This window comes from Indicator indicator, chromosome 10 (genome assembly GCF_027791375.1).
Source record: "Indicator indicator isolate 239-I01 chromosome 10, UM_Iind_1.1, whole genome shotgun sequence".
NCBI classification, from domain to species: Eukaryota; Metazoa; Chordata; class Aves; order Piciformes; family Indicatoridae; genus Indicator; species Indicator indicator.
The window spans coordinates 22,726,216-22,740,580 of record NC_072019.1 but is presented as its reverse complement, the minus strand read 5'-3'; the positions used below and the strand labels follow the sequence as shown (position 1 = coordinate 22,740,580).

At 51.8% G+C, this 14,365-nt stretch overlaps 1 protein-coding gene across 3 annotated transcripts; it reads left to right on the top strand.

Moving 5' to 3' along the window:
- The first annotated feature begins 2,036 nt into the window (after positions 1-2,036).
- Positions 2,037-13,939, top strand: TAL1 (TAL bHLH transcription factor 1, erythroid differentiation factor). 3 transcript variants are annotated; one of them, XM_054384600.1, is made up of 5 exons: positions 2,037-2,364; positions 3,697-3,846; positions 5,226-5,660; positions 6,400-6,491; positions 10,822-13,939. In XM_054384600.1, coding segments are annotated over exons 2-5 (948 nt in total). In that variant the 5' UTR covers positions 2,037-2,364; positions 3,697-3,844; the 3' UTR covers positions 11,241-13,939. The 3 variants fall into 3 exon arrangements, with proteins under 3 accessions (XP_054240575.1, XP_054240577.1, XP_054240576.1); XM_054384602.1 differs by lacking the exon at positions 3,697-3,846; XM_054384601.1 differs by lacking the exon at positions 2,037-2,364 and having other exon boundaries at positions 2,719-3,846.
- Positions 13,940-14,365: the final 426 nt, after the last annotated feature.

The following is a 14,365-nucleotide window of genomic DNA, read 5'->3' as shown; positions in this document are numbered from 1 at the left end:
GCAGGGCTTGCTGCCTCTTCCTCTTGAGAAACCGTGGGGATGGGGGCAAGCTGTGGGTCGTTTGGTATCATCAGGAAGCCCACACGTGGCAGGGCAGCGGTGCGAAAGGAGGCCTGTTACCTGCCGCACCAGCCCCATGGTGGGATTCCCCAGCGAGGGGCAGCTGTGCGGGACGAGGTGGACTGATCACAGACACGGCTCCCACTATGGCGGGGGCAGGCGCGGGTGGGAATGGTCCCGCAGCGGCTCTGGGGGTGCACAGAAGATGCTCGGCTTCCTAATCTTCCCCGCCCAGCCCCGGCTGTTCTATCTTTAACGCTTCCTGTTGGTGAGAGGAGCGGGCTTGAAAATGGTCGTGTTTCCTGGCGGGAGGCACGGCGGGCTCTCCGCCGCGTCGTGACCGGCCCTGCCCCGCCGCCCCACGCACGTTGCCGGCATCGTGCGGGCTCCTGCCTGCCGGGGCCCGACCCCGGGGCTGGAGGGGGAAGCCAAGTGGGTTTGTGGAAACCTCTCCCACGGCCGCGTACAGAGCAGGAGGTTGAGGGGAAGGAGTGAAAGGAAGAATAACAGCTCCGGCATTTCCCCCCGCAGGAGGGTGTGCAGGTGGTGGGGAGACAATAGCGACCCCCGCACCTCCAGCTTCGCCATGTTCCTCCCGCCCCAAGAGCCGCCCAGCAGGTGCGGCCGGTTCGCATCGCCGCCACCGGGGCCGCGACTTCGCACCCTGGCCCCGGCTTTCGCGGAAGGCCGGGAAACAAAGTCTTGCCCCAGCCTCGCAGCAGGGACCGCGGGATGTCCCGGGAGGTTCTCAAGCCCGGCCCCTCCTCTCTGCCCCTCTCCGGTAGAGATTTCGTTGATTTTCGGCTGCACGGGCAGGACGATTCTCGTAGCTACCGAAAACCGCTCTCCGCCACTGTCTTTAGAACCGCTTTACCTGTGGGTGTTCAGAGGAACAGGCCTAAGACACTCCAACCATCCTCGACTGCCTCTTCGCTCCGCTGGGAGCCTCTGGCAATCCGGGGAGGGTTCCAGACGCGTCTCGTCGCCTTGCCCGCGCTCGCGACCCCAGCACCCGCCCCACCGTCCCCAACAGCCGCTGGGTTTGCACGGCGGCTTTGGCGAAGGCCAGGTCTCTCCCCGTTCCCCGGAGCCACGGAATCCGCCGTGGCCGGGCTGAGCCCCAGCCTCGACGGGGCGCACAGCCTGTTCCGGCCTCCAAACCCGCTGGCTGTCCCGACTTGCTACGGGCGCGGCCAAGGGCCCTTTTTTCCTTTCCATAGGCCCTATTCCTCCAGGCTTGGCCCTGACCCCGACGTCGAGCTCTAACCTGGGCTTACACCCCAAATTTCTCGAGGGGGAAGGTTGGCGGCTCGGTACCCGCTCTGCTCCCTGCTTGTGGCAGGTTGAAATCTCCTTCCCACATTAACAACACCAGACTAGCTCAGCTTTTTCTTTCTTACATCCAATTGTGATTTATTTACATTCGTTTATTTTTCTGCTCAAACTCTGTGAAAAGAAATTAAAGGCGTTAAAACCACCCCACAGTCCTTCAGTACCCCCCAACTCTGTAAGGATGCTCTGCCTCCCTCTGCCCGAGCACGGGAGTGAGATAGAGAGCTGGCCCCTGTTTATCCCTTCAATGAAAACACAGGGTGTAAGGAGAGGAAGGCTGGGGATAGGACCACTTCTCTCCAAAACATCTCCTCTTGGTGTGCTTTTATTTACCTCTTCTTGTCCCAAAGCAGCCCGCACCCCTTCCCTCTCTCTCAGCATCTCCAACAATTTATTTTGGCTCATTAAATTTAATTAAGAACAGAGTAGGTGTTCCATATTTAATAAATTAAAAAAAAAAAAAAGAGGGGAAAAAAACCCCAACCAAACACAAAAACAAACCAGGGGCATAATAACCTCCAAGAGGACTAAAATAAAGAATCGCTATTCAGATGCGGGCAGCCACAGCGCAATTTTTTATTACTTTTTTTTTTTTTTTTTTTTTGCAGTGTCTTTTTAAGAGCATCTAAGCACACACACATAAAAAGCTAGAAGGCATGCATTCCGGAGTTATTCCTATGCATATCCCTGCAATAATTTTCCGCTTTCCTTCGATAAAATTGCCAAATAATAATGAATCATTTCATAAATAATGGGTTTAGAAGCTTATCAGGGCAGGCGGGCCACTGCTGGGGCTTTATCTCTCTCGGCCACATTGCAGTAGTGTTCCGCTCTCCATACTAAATAGGAAACTGGACGTGATGTGGAATTAGAGCCTACCCAGCTGAAGCCACCCAACACTTACTACAAATATAGCCGCGATGCGTAGGCCACAAAATGGCTCCACTCACTTTTCCCAATGAAAAGCAAATGGTGAGTAGGGAGGAATCCGGCCCTGCAGCGGGTATCTGGGGTTTGGGGGGGCTTCAGGTGGCAGCCAGGGGTATTTGAGGGGCTTCTGTCCCAATGAAGAGACAGGTGAGAGGGTAAAAAATCTCAAGGCTTTTCTGCCGTTGGGTTTTAATATTTTTTATTACTATTAATTCTTCTTTAACGCCGGGTGGATGATGAGGAGACACTTTCTCCTTTGAAAATGTAAGGTGCGCTTCTCATCCCACCCCGGCACCCCCGGGGTGGGCTGCGGCAGCGAGAGCTGGATGGGACCCTTTGTGAGGGAGCCGGGGGCGAAGCACCCGCAGGGCCCGTCTGCCCGCAGCCTTTCCGGGCGGGGGACAGCAGGAGCCGGCCTGGCCACGACGAGCCAGGGCCTGATCGCTTGTTCCAGGGGGGAGCTCCCCTATATACCGCTCCCTCCCGCCCGTCCGCTTTGGGGTGATTTCCCTATAAAAAGGCCCGCGGTAGAGGTGCGTTTCTGGGCTGCAAATTTCCTGCTGATCTGCTGCTGGAAAACAAAAGGATTTTGCGGAATAGAAACCAACAGGCAGGGAATTAATACCCTTCCCCCTCCATTTTTCTAAACGAATTCACCCCCAAATGAAGGCAAAACACTGGGGCGATTTTTGCGGGATTGTGTATTTCGTTTTTTAACGAAAGCGGGAGAAGTCACCGTCGGGATTATTTCGGTTTTAACGAAAGACAAAAAACATTTTTTCATGATTTCGTGGCGGCGGGGGGAAACGTCCTCGCCTTCCTGTTGGTACGCTGCCGGGAGCGGGCTCACCCCTCCGGTCACCCAGCCCCGGCCATCGCGGCACCTCGGCCGGGAGATCTGCCAGTAACCGGCCCCGTTAGGAATTATATTTGCCCGTTTAGGAATTAAATTTTCCAGACGGGCGTGGAAGAAGCCGCCGCTGTCGCTCTTTACGAGCACATCGGGAGAAAAACAACTCCGTCTGGGATTTCCTCCCGGGGAGACCGGGCTTGGAACGTGTCAAAACCCCCCACTGAATTCGCTGCAGATAGAGGGATTATTTTTAATCTTTTTTTTGGGGTTGTTGTTGTTGATTTCTTTTTTCCACGCCAGGCCGTGGCCGCCGCGCCTGGTGGCCCCGTGTGCGAGGCGGTGGCTCACGGCTGCGCAGCGCAAGGGGGACACTGGGGGTGGCCGCTGTCCCCGCTAAACAGGGGCCGCTCCGGGGTGTCGTCCCCTTCTTCCCTCTCCGCTGGACCCCTCTGATCTCTGGCAATCCGGGCCCACAAGATCCACCCTCTTCTCTTCTTGTCCCCCCCTTCTCTTCCTCCCAGGATTTAGCAGTTTTATCCCGATGCGGGTGTCCTTCCTCTCTGTAAAGTCGTAAGTACCTTGAGGTGGGAGGAGTAAATTCAGCCTGACACTGAGAGCGCTTTTGTTGAAACAGGAGAGACTTGCGGTGTCCCTACTTAAATATGACACATGTGAGTAATCTCTTCCTATACAATATCGGAATAGGCAATTAGATTTTTCTTTCTAGAGGGCTGGCGGGGAGGAGGCTGTTGGAGAGGCAGAGAGCTTGTGCTTTACGTTGAGTGGTTGTTTTGGTTTTGGTGTGGTTTTCTAAAGAGATATTAGGGAGATATGGCCGAAAACCGGGTTTTCACTCACAATTCAGCCCAAGAGAAACGAAAAAAAAAAGTATATATATTATATATATATGTATGTATATACTCAAGGCAAAGCAGTGAGCAGAATGGGGAGGAGAGCCGGTATGTGGCAGCCCCCTGCTCCGCGAAGCCTCTTATTTATAGGAGGAAAAAACCCACAAAACTGAACGAGAAGAGGTGCGGGAGAAACAGCATGGCGATAGTCGCGATATCGCTGCCTGCCCTCGGCGAGGGGTGGCCTGTCGAGGCAGTATTCGTTCTACGGCAAAAGCGGGACAATGACGGCGCGGGTGGAGGGCTGCTCCTCTTCGGGCCCCTTCCTTCTTCCTGCGGTGCCGAGTGCGCGGGGGTATTGACTCCGCTATGGGCTGCTTTAACCCCCTCCCTCCAAAAGAAAAGTGGCTTCGGGTATAGTTCAGTGTTTTAGAAATAATAATCACAAATGAAAATGGAGGAGAGGCGGTCACACTGAGGCTACTGCTGGGAGGCAGGGCCTTGATGGGATGGCTCCACGGGGCGGCAAATACCACTGGGGTCCCCAGTTCGGGGATAAATTCTCCTACAGCGGAGCGGAGGGTTGTGCTGAGCCTACCCGGACGTAATTTGGCCGCATCATTTCACACGCAGACACTCGTCACTCCGGCTGCTGGCCGAGCCCTTCTCGCTGCACTTGCCGCTGTCAACCCTCCGCGTGTAGAGGCGCAAATCAGCGCGGCTGCGGAAGGGAGCATGGTGGAGTCCGGCCCTGCCACCCCCTGCGCGGTGCGTCGGGCAGGGCCTGGGCGCCGTGGTACATCACAGCGCCACCACTCCGAGGGGTTCCTTGACGTCACGGAGCGCCTCGGCCTTGTCGTGACGTCACAGCACGGCTCGTCTGTGTGACCCCAAGGGCCCCCGGACCTTCTCGCAGTGGTGCCGAGGCTCGTCCCTCCGGCAAACTCCAGTGCATTTGGGGTTACCAGTGCTCTCTCGGGCAAACTCCAGTGGATTTGGGGTGATCGGTGCTTCCCCTGCCCTCCCCCCGAGGCAAACTCCAATGGGTTTTGGGATATTAGTGCCTCCCGCTCGCTTTCCCCCATTTCTCGCCTTTGAAGCCCGACTCTCGAAGCGCCCCCACGCCGTCGGGGCGGTGCCGTGGATGGGGTATCCCCTCCCAAGCCGGGGTCGCCCCTCATCACTATTTCTCTCTGCAGGACGATGGACAGGCCTCCCGCCCCGCCACCCCCCAGTGACCCCCGCGATGCCCGCCCTCCCCGGCGGCACGACTCGGAAACGGAGACCACGAGCGAGCAGGAGAGCAGCCGTGGGGGCATGGAGGCGCCGGCCGACCCCCAGCTGCTGCTCAACGGGGCGTCCAAGGAGGCGGGCCGGCCCTCCCCCGGGCCCCCCGCCGCCCCCGTGCCCGTGCCTGTCATCGAGCTGGTGCGCCGGGGGGGCTCTCTGGACATAAAAAGCCGGGAAGCGGCAGGGGAGGCGATGCAGAGAGCGCCGGGCGCCGAGCCGTGCCGTGCAGCCGAGGCCGCCTGCGAGGCCCGCATGGTGCAGCTGAGTCCCCCCGCGCTCCCGTTGCAGACCCCCGGCAGGGCCATGCTCTACAACCTGGGCCAGCCGCTTGCCGCCATCAACAGGTCCGTGTGTCTCCCACCTCAGCCCCGGCGGGGCTCCCCGAGGGGTACCCCGTTCGGTTGAGGGACTCAGTGCTGAGGAGGGAGGGTGGGGGGCGGCAGCAGCATCCCTTCCACGGAACGCTTAGTCATCGCGGGTTTGCATGCAACTTTTCAAAGGAAGAAAGGCGGGGGAGGAATTAACCCGAAACGAAAAACTTCGTTCCTAGGAAATAATAACAATAATTTTAAAAAATTCACGGTAGAAATGCCCCGGGCAGAGCAAAGGGTCCGTCATGAAAGGCGGTACCGGTCGGGAGCTGGATTAGATCCCTGGAGCGATCCGGGCGCTCCCTGCGCTCGGATGAGTACTGCAATAAGGGACAGAGATAGAGGGGACAGGGACTGGTGCTGCCAGCTCCTGCCCCAGGGTAGGCTGCGGTGCGGACCCGATGCGGGCTGCAGGGGCAGAAAGCCGCGGGGAAGGGTGTAAGCTTGCCCAGGACCCGCTGTCCCGGGTGCTCGGGGCTACCACATCCCCCGGCCCACACAGGGCTGGCGTGCCCCTGTGCGTGTCCCCGGGCGGCTGCGTGTCGTGTGTTCACACGACGCCAGACTCGGATTCGTGAGCTGTGAGCTCTTTCCGCGGTCACGGAGTAGCTCGACTTCCCGCCGGCTCTGGGAGCTTCCCTCCCGCGGGGGCCGGGCAATGCTGGGGGAATGCTGGCGCGTCCTCATGGCCTCTTTTGCCTTTCCTTTGCAGCGGCTTTTTCGGTGAACCGGACTCCTTCTCTATGTACGGCAGCAATCGGGTGAAGAGGAGACCCTCTCCCTACGAGATGGAGATCACCGACGGTGAGACCAGTTCGACACTGCACTGTCTCTTGGGAGGGGGGTCTCCATTTGCTGAAAGGGGCAAGATGGTGCACGGTGCCACGTGCTGGGAATTAAACCCCAAATCCTAAAAGGCGAATAGGATATATGTAGGGGTAGAGAAGCTTCCCCTGGTAAGGCTGTGCTAGCAGAACCCAGATCCGTCCTACGGAACACTGTGGTGGTGGATTTTCTGTCACGCAGCAAAGCAGTTCAGTGTATGGTTAATTACATCCCTGTTCTGCAAATTGCTTAAAGACTGAATCTAAAGGAAGCCACTAAATTTAAGTCTTTGCTGAAGTGCAGAGGCTGGACCAGGGCCATTGCGATGACGTGCTGTGTTTGCAAACCTTTTCAGTCAGGAGTCTGTCCTAGTGCAGAGCACAACCTCGGGCATAAAGATCCCACCTGCCTTTAAACTGCCTTGAAGCAAAAAGCTAAACCTGTGCTAAAGTTTGTAGGGTCACAGCAGGATGGTGTCCAGTCCCTTTGCCAGCTTCTCTGCGCCCTTTATTCCGTATTTACCCGCAGCCTGCTGCAGCCCGCTGTGGAGAAATACCATGTCGCGTCTTGTGGCAGAGCCCTGGAGCAGATCGGAGGGTGACAGCCTGGTGTCGAACTGGAGATCCCAGATGCCGGGATCCCTGCTGGACTGGCAGGATAATTTCAAGGGGCGAAGACAGGGAGCGCAGAGCAGGATCCTGCTCCCAGGAATGGGCTGCGGGAGCCTGCGGGGCTGCCCAGGCAGAGGGGTGTCTGCAGCCTGGAAGGCTGACCCGTTTATCTGCAGAGTTAACAGCCTCTACAAATGAGTTCCATTGAAATGTATTTTCTCTTTAGCGGCTGTAAACACTGCATTTCAATCGCCAGACAATTAATCTTCCTTCTTCCTAGCTAGCTGTCCCTTTCCTGTTCCCCGGATAAGCCTAAATCAGATCAAATCATAATCTGCATCACTCTCAAATAACACGGTATGGAATGATGGGCTCAAGGCGTTATCTGCATTCATCAGCCCCTCTCTCCCCAATCCCTGCCCTCCTCCGTCTGCCCAGTCCTTTCAGCCTATAGCCCCGTGGGGCACAGGCTGTCTCAAGCTCCAGCACAAGAAGATCTTTTTGTCTGGGCTTTGATTCAGAGGCTTAGCTGCCCAAAGTCCATCAAATCATGGTGACTGACTAGAGCTTTTGACTTGCTGTTAAATTAGATAGTAAGGATTACAGAAGCACTTGATTGTAATCAAGTTTTTTTGGAAATACTTGGTTGTAACCAAGTTTTTGGATATGTGCTTTAATGCAGGTATATAAATTGGGTCCAATCCAGCAGGTTCTGGCTCAATCTCTTTCTAAGACTAGCCTCAGAATTGTTTTTTTTTTTGGGGGGGAGGCGGGGGGGAATTAGGTCCAGATGATGCTGTTTGAACAGGAGCAATTTGTAGCAATGTGCATCTCATGCCTGCATAGTCTGCTGGGCTTTGCTCAGGGCTCTGATGGTCACCTGCCAGGTGACATTGCAGCTCACAAAAGCATTGCTTCTGAGAGTCCTCAGCAGAAGGGCAGGAGGGTCTTGCTGGGCACTTGGTGTTTGGTTTCCTCTGTAAGGAAACGAGTGGAAGGCTTTTTTTTTTTTTTCCCACTTTGGGGAAAGTTTGGTGCCTTGAATAATTTATTTTAAAATAGATAGAAATGGAGATAAAAATGGGAAAAAAAAGTATCTGCAAGGGTATTGTGGAACTTTGGAAGCTCATCTTTGTATTAGTTTTTCTCAGCTCCTTAATTACAATTTAAAAAAGCATCAGTCAATCAATTAGAACACAATCCAGGCAAAAATTCTCAACCAATTGCTTGAATTAATTACAAGGCAAGTTTCTCTATGAGAAATAAATCTCTTCTGCTACAACATAGCCATGGGGTATTTTAAATTTCTCCATGGCTTGACATATTTTGGCCAAACCCTGATCTTTTTCTAAAATATATATATTCAATTCAGTTCATGCAGGAATCAAAACCTCAAACAGTGTTAGAATTTGTGCTATATACTGGGGCTTGGTTTGGGTGCCCCAGAAGAAAATGAAGAGCTCTTTTTTTTTTTTTCTGGTTTCTGAAGTATTTATGAATAGATGCCTTTTAATTGGCAGTTAGTCCTTCAGTGAATAGAGGTGCATGTTTGAAGCCTGTGAAGATTGGAAGCCTTCTGATATTTTGCTCTTTTTTAAAAATAAACAGTATCCAAGGTGCTTTTTTTCCTCATACCCTTAATGGGAGTAAAAAGGTTTTAGGCTGCATCTCCTTCTGAATTCAAGGATGGTTACTTCACCTTGTCTGAAAAGAACAATTAACTGTTGAAACTATTGTATTATTGTAGTAGGCTGTAGCACATTCTTCACTGCCTTATTGGTAGTGCTGCACACCTTGTGGTGTTGAGGTCCTCTTGGTCCCCATCACCTTCCCCATGGCCTTATGGCACAGAGAGTTGTGCACATCAGGGACAAGAAACTTTCCCTTTCCTTGAATACGTAAATTCATACAAAGGGCATTTATGTGCTGTTTGGGAGTGGAAAAATTGCCTTTATTAAAGCATTGGGATGGGATCTTGGAGGTCAGAGTTGAGTATCTCATTTTAACATACTTCAGCTTCTCCCAGGGACTCAGCAGTTTTGGGAGACTCCCTGCTCCTGAGCACACTGTGAGGAGAAGTGAGTTGTATGGTTGCTCACACACTGGAGAAGCTGGGAGCTTTAGTCTGGCTCTTTGGGAATGTGTCCCAAACAAGCTCTGGGGAATATTTTGTGTGATGCGCTGGACCAAAGGGTCTCAGTTCCCCCTGAAAGGAGGGAAGTGTGATAGTGATGAATCAACTGGAACGTGTCATACCAAGTAGGGTCTGTCAAGATGCAGCCTGACTTGGATGTCTCCAAAATCACATCTGTTTGGCTGCTCTGCAGCAGTCAAAGCAGCCAAGAGTTTTGCTCTATAAGAATGAATAATGGTGTTTTAATGACTCCTAGGACACTGGTTTCACTGGGTGATGCCAGAGCTATGATTTAAGCTCCTTGCTACAGCCCAGGACTTGCTCCTGCCAGGAGGAAAGTTAGGCAAGTGTCTCATAGTGGGGATTACAGGGGGGAGAATCACCAATGTGGTATCTGCAAGTCTTTGTTTCATGCTTTGTGATTAATCTTCAACCTATGTGATGCTTCCCATCCTATGGGGTTTCTGCTGCGGTCTTTCTCCTACAGTTTCATGAGATCACTCTGTCCTTCCATTGTTGGTGTCTCCTGGAGGTGTGAATGAAAAGGGGCTTCATAATAAAAGCATCTTATTGTAGCGTCTCCTTACATGAACTGGTTTCCCAAGGACCTGCAGTCCTGATTTACAGCATTGCTATTGCTGCAGCATGGTTCTTTCAGACAGCCATGCTTTTTTGGTCTCTCCTAGAACTCTCCTAGGTCTCTCCTAGTGATCTGAAAGGAGAATTGGTGTATATTGTGTGTCCATCTTGTGTAACAAGGAATACGGCTGTAACATGACAGGGATCACATGTAACTGAATCAAATGGACAACTGTAGCAATTTAGAATTCCTTCTCCAATTAGTGTCAGCTAGGGAGCCTTTCCCCTGCAGCACTGATATGCAGAGAGAACAGGTGTTCTCTCTCAAGTCAGCTGTGAAACTGCTTCATCCTCCACCCATGATCACCCTTTCAGCAGGGACTCTGCTTTTACTCCCTGGATTGCATTGCTACCTGTCCTCATTCCTATAGGGATCTTGCCACCTTGTTTCATGCAAAGGCTGGTGGCAATCCTATGGTCTCTATCAACTCTGGATCTTGCCAACTTCAAGGAAGATCTCTGGATCTTAGAGTTGTCAAAGACTCTGCTCAAGCTGTCTTCCCAGTGTTACATCTTTAAGACACTTTTGTGATAGAAATAAAATCATCTAGTGAGAGAAGCTTTTAATAAGACCTTTGTTGCTGAGATACCCTGAGATACCCTTGTTGATGAGCTGAGATAAATACAGCAAGCTTCTGTACATCTGTCATGGTCTAAGCTTTCCTCAGGATTTAGGCATCTCAGGAGACATCTAAAAAGGTGTAACTTCATGTTTGCCTTCCACTGGATTGAACAGAAGTTATGGCAACCTCAGCTCATCAGGTTAGCTTCCACTTAGCTCGAAACTGTTTCACTGCCTGGCAGTTGCCACTGCGAGGTTGGTTGGTTAATAAGTTGGTTAATTGGGGAAATGGTGACCGGTTCAGCAAAGTAATGAATGACCTCTTAACACTCTGCTCTTACCTCTGCACGGTCTCAATTGCAGGTCCTCACACGAAAGTGGTTCGTCGCATTTTCACCAACAGCCGGGAGAGGTGGAGACAGCAGAACGTCAACGGAGCCTTTGCAGAGCTTCGCAAGCTCATCCCCACTCACCCACCCGACAAAAAACTGAGCAAGAATGAGATTTTGCGCCTGGCTATGAAATACATCAACTTCCTTGCCAAGCTGCTCAACGACCAGGAAGAAGAAGGAAACCAAAGGGGCAAAGCAAACAAAGACTCTGGGATAGTCCAGGAAGACCTCCTGCAGGACATGTTGTCACCTAACTCTAGCTGTGGAAGTTCTTTAGATGGAGCAGCAAGTCCAGACAGCTTCACAGAAGAGCACGAAAGCCTAGATTCGAAGCACACGCGGAGCCTCCACCATGCCATTCTCCCTGTAGAAGGCAATGCGCAGCGGTGATGACCTGCATCGCTCCCGAAGTATTAAGTGGGGAGGTGAGACCTGAGCGTACAGATGCTGGAACTTGTGCCCGTGGGATTTGTGATTCTGCCTTTCCCCAGGAGCTCGGGCTCCCTGTCCTCCCCAGCCCGGGATGGAGCGGCTGGAGTGTCGGCCAAGGACAAGACCAAACCTGATGGACATTTGGTATTTAGGTACGTGATCGTACAAAGAAGAAAAGCATTGAAGTCATCTTCGTTGTACATACTGCTCATGATGTGATTCTGGAGAGGGGAAGGAGAGGTGGCCAGCATCTCTCCAGAGGATTTTCAGATCGTTTGACAACTTCAATCGCTTGGTTGAGGCATTGAACTCCTCTTTCACTGCTGACAGAGGCCACAGATGTTTTCCAGCTCTGTGTGGCACTGGAGACTGCTGAAACCTGCAGTGCTGCAGCATTTCTACAGCCTGTGGCAGGAGCTGGGGCCACATGTTCCTGTTGTCCCAGAATTTTTGACTGTATCTTTTTAACGAGGTGAAAAAATACCTTCAGCAAAAGAACTATTAAAAGGATTAAGACTATTTCCTCTTCTCTCCTTTTCTTTTCTTCTTCCTCTTTTTTTATCCCTTTCTTTCCCTTCTATCTAACTTTGCATCATTTGGGGTTGTTGTATTTATGATGTGGGATTACTTCTGTTCAACACTGTCATGCAGTATCCACTGAACAAAAAGGTACATAGGTGTTTTCTGCTGCCCTCCCAGTCCCTGATTCTTCTGCAGGTAACACTCCCTGGGTGAGCTCCAAACCTGTTGTGGTCTCCTAGAGTTTTTCCAGCAGTGTCTGTAGGGCTGGAGCTTCTCTCAAGGAAGATGAATTTCAGAATTGGTAAGGGAAAAAAAAATTTACTAGTGAAGCATCCCTTTGGACTGGATGATTTTTCAATTCCAAAAGCAACAAAAAAGCAAAAGGAGTTGATGATGCATCAACAGTGTGTGTGTGTACATAGGGTTATAAAAAAGGTTTTAATGGTATGCTTTGAATTTTTTGGTTTTATTGTGTGAAAATGGTGGTGGTTCAGATGTGCCAGTGCCAGAAGGCTGGACTACAGGGCTGGATGTAATCCAGGGTTAGGAGAGTCCTTGTCTGCTTGGGGCTGGTAGGAGCCCACAACCTCTCCAAATCTTCTGGGGAGGCGCTAAAAGCAGTGGTGAGATTAGCCTCTGTTCCTGAGTGCTCAGATTGGTGCAAAATTCGATAATCTACCACTAAGATGATCCTCTGATCCCTGCTGCCCCCAAAGGAGGGCATTTGGAAAACAGGACTGGGTAGCAGGAGGCTGCTGCTGCAATAGCTGGGAGCTGATGACCACGTCATGCCGTCATTGCTGCACCAGGCCCATCTCTCACCCCAACACCTGAGGCCTGATGGAGCAGTTTCCCCAAGCTCATCGTCTCCCTCTGCAGAGATGTCAAGGCTCAGAAATCTTTGCCATTCTACAATAAAAAAACCCCAATACCCACAAACATCCTTTGGAAGGGAAAAAGTCCTTTGAGCAGGGACATTTCCACTGCTCTTGTTCTCTTTCAGGGGTGCCGAGGTACAAGGAATCCAAGAGGATTTTGGCAGGTGGTCTGCAAGCCCCTCCTGGCTTAATTCAGAGCCCTGCCATTTCCATTCCCACTTGTTTTAATGCCTCTTTGTAAATAATAAGTGGAAGGCTGGCACATGGGTTGGCACATTAGGTGGAATTAGTTGCCTGGGAGGGGGTCCTGGCCCAAGTGAGGGTTTCTAGCATAGATCCCAAATACTTCTAAAGCATCAGCTGTCCCTATCTTAAATTGGGGAAGAGGACAAAAAGTCCTTCCTGGGTCTGGATCACCTCTTCTTGGGAGTTTTTACAAAGAGGGATTCCCCCCAGGGCTGACCAGGGGAGAGGTGCCAGCAGGTGATGGTGCAATGCTGAGGAAGAGGTTTGGGCTGCTCCAAGTGCCAGGGGTAGGAGAGGTAGGTGGTGGGGGCTGACAGGTAGGAGCCCTCTGGGAAATGAGGGTGATGCTGTCACACAGGTAAAGCCATTCTTGGTTTTCAGCACTTGAAATAAGCCCGGGCTGCGGTGGGTAAGGGTTCTACACCCTTTGTATTAAACTATTGCAAGAAAAAAAGTAAATCACTGGCACTCAGAAATTCTTTATTCCCCACAATGTCATTCTAAAAAATCTTTTTGGTATCTGAACAGTTGGCAAAATGGTACAACCTCGGTGGCACCCCCTAAAGCCCCCCATGTACAGACGTGCCTGCTCGTAGCACTCAGCTGAGTGTGCTGTAGGTATCTGGGGGTATGTACAGTTGTACTTCAATTGTGATTTGAATGGTACATGTCCTCTGCCCACCTCTCCTCTTGCCTGCTTCATCTCTCGCTGTGTGACCCATTGCCTTCTGTTTTCTGTTGGAAACAGTGCTTTGGGGCAACGTCATACCGCGTGAGTGAATTCCTGCCTTACCATTTTGGGGGTTTTCAGCCCCACCCTTTTCTCTGCCACCCGTCTCTTGGATTTCTGCATTTTTTCTGCAGAAATGAAGTAACCCAGACCTGGTACCCTCAGTCTTGACCCACTGTGGATGTGCTATTTAGAAAACACATTTGTTGTAATGTGTGTGTATATATAAATATATATATATAATGAATATATCAAGAATATTTCTAAATAAAGTTTTACAAAGCAGCCTCCACTTTGCTGTCTCCCACCTCGTTGCTCAGATCCAGCACTACTTCAGTATTTCATTCATAGGCACTATGGGGTGAAGATGCCAGCATGTCCCATCCCCAGCCATCAAGAGTCATAAACAGGCAGCAAAAACCTTGCATGAGGATCTGCTGGTTTTTGTCTTCTTGCTTTGCTCACCACCGTCCAGCCTGGGCAGGGCTTTTGCAGTGAGAGCAAGCGGGAGGAAGAACGTGTGGGGCTGGCAGGAAGGAAGATGGGCGGTGAAGCAATCCCCCTGCCACAGGCGAGCGTTACCAGCCACCACGGCCTTACCCCCAGCACACTAATTGCAGGCCCCCTAAAGGCTCCGACTGCCTTTTCCTCTCTTTCAGGGAGGGGGGATGGTGCAGGGGGCAGCGCTGCTTCCGCTTTACACCCTG

What these genes read in the sequence shown, in the direction of transcription:
- TAL1 (XM_054384602.1), top strand. An exon ending in CCGCTTGCCGCCATCAACAG is followed by an intron (nt 5,661 to 6,399) that starts GTCCGTGTGTCT and finishes TTTCCTTTGCAG; the next exon opens with CGGCTTTTTCGGTGAACCGG. An exon ending in CGAGATGGAGATCACCGACG is followed by an intron (nt 6,492 to 10,821) that starts GTGAGACCAGTT and finishes TCTCAATTGCAG; the next exon opens with GTCCTCACACGAAAGTGGTT.